The following is a 3,000-nucleotide window of genomic DNA, read 5'->3' on the forward strand; positions in this document are numbered from 1 at the left end:
TTAACGTCCCTCTCAAGAATTTTTCACTCATATGGAGACGCCACCACTTGCCGGTGGAGGGCTATAAATTTTGTCCTATGCTCGGCACTCAGGACCTTTGAGCAGTGAGGGATCTTTTTCGTGCCAGCACCTACTGCGACACGGGGCCTCGGTTTATACGGTCTCATCCAAAGGACCGGTCTCCACGTCCCGCAGTGGGATTCGAACCCGCGACATAAGGATTGACTCCTTACTTCGCGACTCTAGAGCAGACGCTCTAACCACTGCGCCACGCGCGCGACCTCAAGATGGAAGAAGAAGAGCTTGAAATAGAAACAAACATTGCGATGGCTAAGGCAAAAACTAAAGTGTTTGATAAATTTGAACAATGTGAATATGACCAAGTACACACAGATACAAGAGGATAAAGAGCACCAGAACCATTAAGATATCGAGAGACAGACAGACATAGAGGAGAAAAACCACCAGAACCATTTAGATACCGAGATACAGACAGACCCACACTTGGACCATTAAGACTCAACCCAAATGCAGAAACATTTTATCCCATGAGTTATGAAAGCGGAGAATTTCCAAGTTCATCTGCATCAGTTCAAGCTGTGGTGAAACATTTGAGAAAACCAACACCAGAAATAAAGAAGTTTGGTGGCAATCCTCTGGATTATAGGAAATTCTTACGTCAGTTAAATGCAAAGGTTGTGATAAACTGTGATAACGATGACGAGAAAATGAACTATTTAGAGCAGCTTACTTTTGGTGAAGCTAATAAAGTGGTCTCTGGATACAGTCATCTATCTTGAGAAAGAGCATTTGAAGCAGCTATGAGACAGTTGGAAGAGCGTTATGGAGACACCGACGTCATAGCAACAGCCTTTATTAGGAAAGCTTTGGAATGGCCTTCTTTTCGACCTGGAGACGTAAAATCCCTAGATGAATTCGCTCTCTTTCTTGTTGAATGCTTGAATGGTGCAGAGAGTATTGATGCAGGAAGAGTCCTGGAATATTCTGAAAACATTAAGAGACTTATGAGCAAATTACCAGTACATTTACATGACCGCTGGAGAAACGTAGTGTTACGAATAAAAGATTCTCATAGGACAATTAAGTTTAAAGACACGGAGAGTGCGCATGCCCAACATGTAAGACACACATTCCTGGCAGAGGGAGAATTTTTGCCAAAAACCCTGTGAAAAAGTGAAACTCTGAATTTTAAAATGCAGTGATATTAATCAAGATATTCTTCTATGTGTTATGTGCAGATTTAAGTAGTTTACGGAAAGAAATAGATACACCAGAGAGTTGGTAAACTTTTCGGTAAGTCAGTGGCATTTAACTGTTAAACGGTGAGCGATACTCATATAGCTAAATACAGTGTTATTCTGTCTTCACAATGGCGGAGATCTCTAAAAAACGAGCGCTAGACAAAACAGATGATACGGGTGAATTGTCAATGGAACAAGAAGAACAAGGTAAACAGAAAACTGAAGGCTTTCAACTTAGAGAAATTATGCAGGGCATTTCCAGCATACAGACAACACTAGCTAATTTCATGTTACGACTCGATGGTCAGAGCAAGCATCTAGATGACATTACTAAAGAAATTAGAGCAAAGAACGGTATTCAGGAGAGGCTAGAGAATGTTCAGGAGCAGGCCAATGATACTATCTACCTCGTAACAGAGTTGCAGGACAATCAGAAGAAAATGGAGAGAGAATTAAACAGACTCAAAGATTACGTAGTTAAGCTTGAATATCGTGTGAACACGCAAAATAGTCAAATTATCGACCTCAAATCAAGATCAATGGAGAACAATATTATTATCAGTGGGTTGGAGGAAAAAGGTCCAGAGAGAAAGTCCCCGGAAAATCTTGCTAATATTCTTAGAAATGTTTTCATATCTGAAATGGAGATGGAAGAGGCCACAGTTAACGAACTCCGAATAAACAAACTTTTCCGCATGGGGGAGTATGATGTACAAAGAAAGTTCCCGAGACCCATCTGTGTACAATTCAGTGATAAGACTCAAAAAGACCTTGTGATGAAGCATATTAAAGTCTTGAAAGAAAAAGAATCAGTTATAAGAGTAGCACAGCAGCAGCCGGAGGAGATCCGAGAGAGGAGAAAGCAACTCTACGAAGTTCAAAAGAAGTATGCGGAACGCAGTATCGAGTCAAAAATCAAGGGTGATAAACTTGTATTTACGCAAAGCAACTCCGTTTACCGGGAGAAAGTCGGACCTTTGCCCACCGCAGACGAAGTGATCACAGATGACGTGGTAAATACTGCCGTTAGTACAGGGAAGTCCATAGAAGATAACGGGAACCGGTTCATAGCACACGCTACACAGGTCGACTCCTACAAACAGATCAAGAAATCGCTGGTGGATATCATGCGTGTCGAGACTGTGCCAAGCGCGAGTCACAATATTTACGCCTACCGTTTCTCAAGTAGTGATGGAGTGGTGCACGAAGGTTCAAATGACGATGGAGAGCATGGAGCCGGTAGGTTGCTTTTAAAAACGCTGGCCGATAACGAAATTAACAATGCACTTGTAGTTGTGTCAAGATGGCACGGAAATAACATCGGACCCCGTCGCTTCTCGCACATTAAGGAAGCAGGCCTCGGTGCGGCAAAGAAGTTACCAGTCTCAGTTTGATATATATGTTTCAATCTCGCATATCAGGTGAATTCCGACAGTTATTTGAGTGGAACACTATCTTGAACCAATCTTATTACCGATAACAGTGTTTTAACGTGAAATAAACATCAAGTGTGTTTATTGAAATATTCCGGAATATTTTTTTCTACCTAATTATTCCGGCTTTTTTTGAAATGTTGTATTTCCTGTTTTGTCTTTCGCATTTGGTAAACAATTTTCTTTTCATTTCAAAAATTGCCTGGTGTTAACATAATATGTGAATATTTTATTTGACTTAAATACCACATAACAATGGGGGAATCTATGCACATAGTCTTTATAATATCAAACAAGTATACATT

At 40.7% G+C, this 3,000-nt stretch overlaps 1 protein-coding gene across 1 annotated transcript; it reads left to right on the plus strand.

Annotated features, from left to right (window-relative positions):
• Nucleotides 1-1,507: 1,507 nt before the first annotated feature.
• Nucleotides 1,508-2,706, plus strand: LOC134231515 (uncharacterized). Its single transcript, XM_062713472.1, has 2 exons — nt 1,508-2,035; nt 2,126-2,706. The coding sequence occupies exons 1-2, from the start codon at nt 1,508-1,510 to the stop codon at nt 2,654-2,656; spliced, it is 1,059 nt and encodes a 352-aa protein (XP_062569456.1). The 3' UTR covers nt 2,657-2,706.
• The last annotated feature ends 294 nt before the right edge of the window (nt 2,707-3,000 follow it).

The sequence above is a fragment of the Saccostrea cucullata genome, unplaced genomic scaffold, assembly GCF_032062105.1.
Source record: "Saccostrea cucullata isolate Sc308-1 unplaced genomic scaffold, CSIRO_AGI_Scuc_v1 ctg14521, whole genome shotgun sequence".
NCBI lineage: Eukaryota > Metazoa > Mollusca > Bivalvia > Ostreida > Ostreidae > Saccostrea > Saccostrea cuccullata.

Bases quoted from the DNA above. Each gene is read 5' to 3' on its own strand.
- LOC134231515 (XM_062713472.1), top strand. From the start codon at position 1,508: ATGCAGGGCATTTCCAGCATACAGACAACACTAGCTAATTTCATGTTA. The intron at 2,036-2,125 runs GTGATGAAGCAT...GAGAGGAGAAAG, and splicing joins ATAAGACTCAAAAAGACCTT to CAACTCTACGAAGTTCAAAA.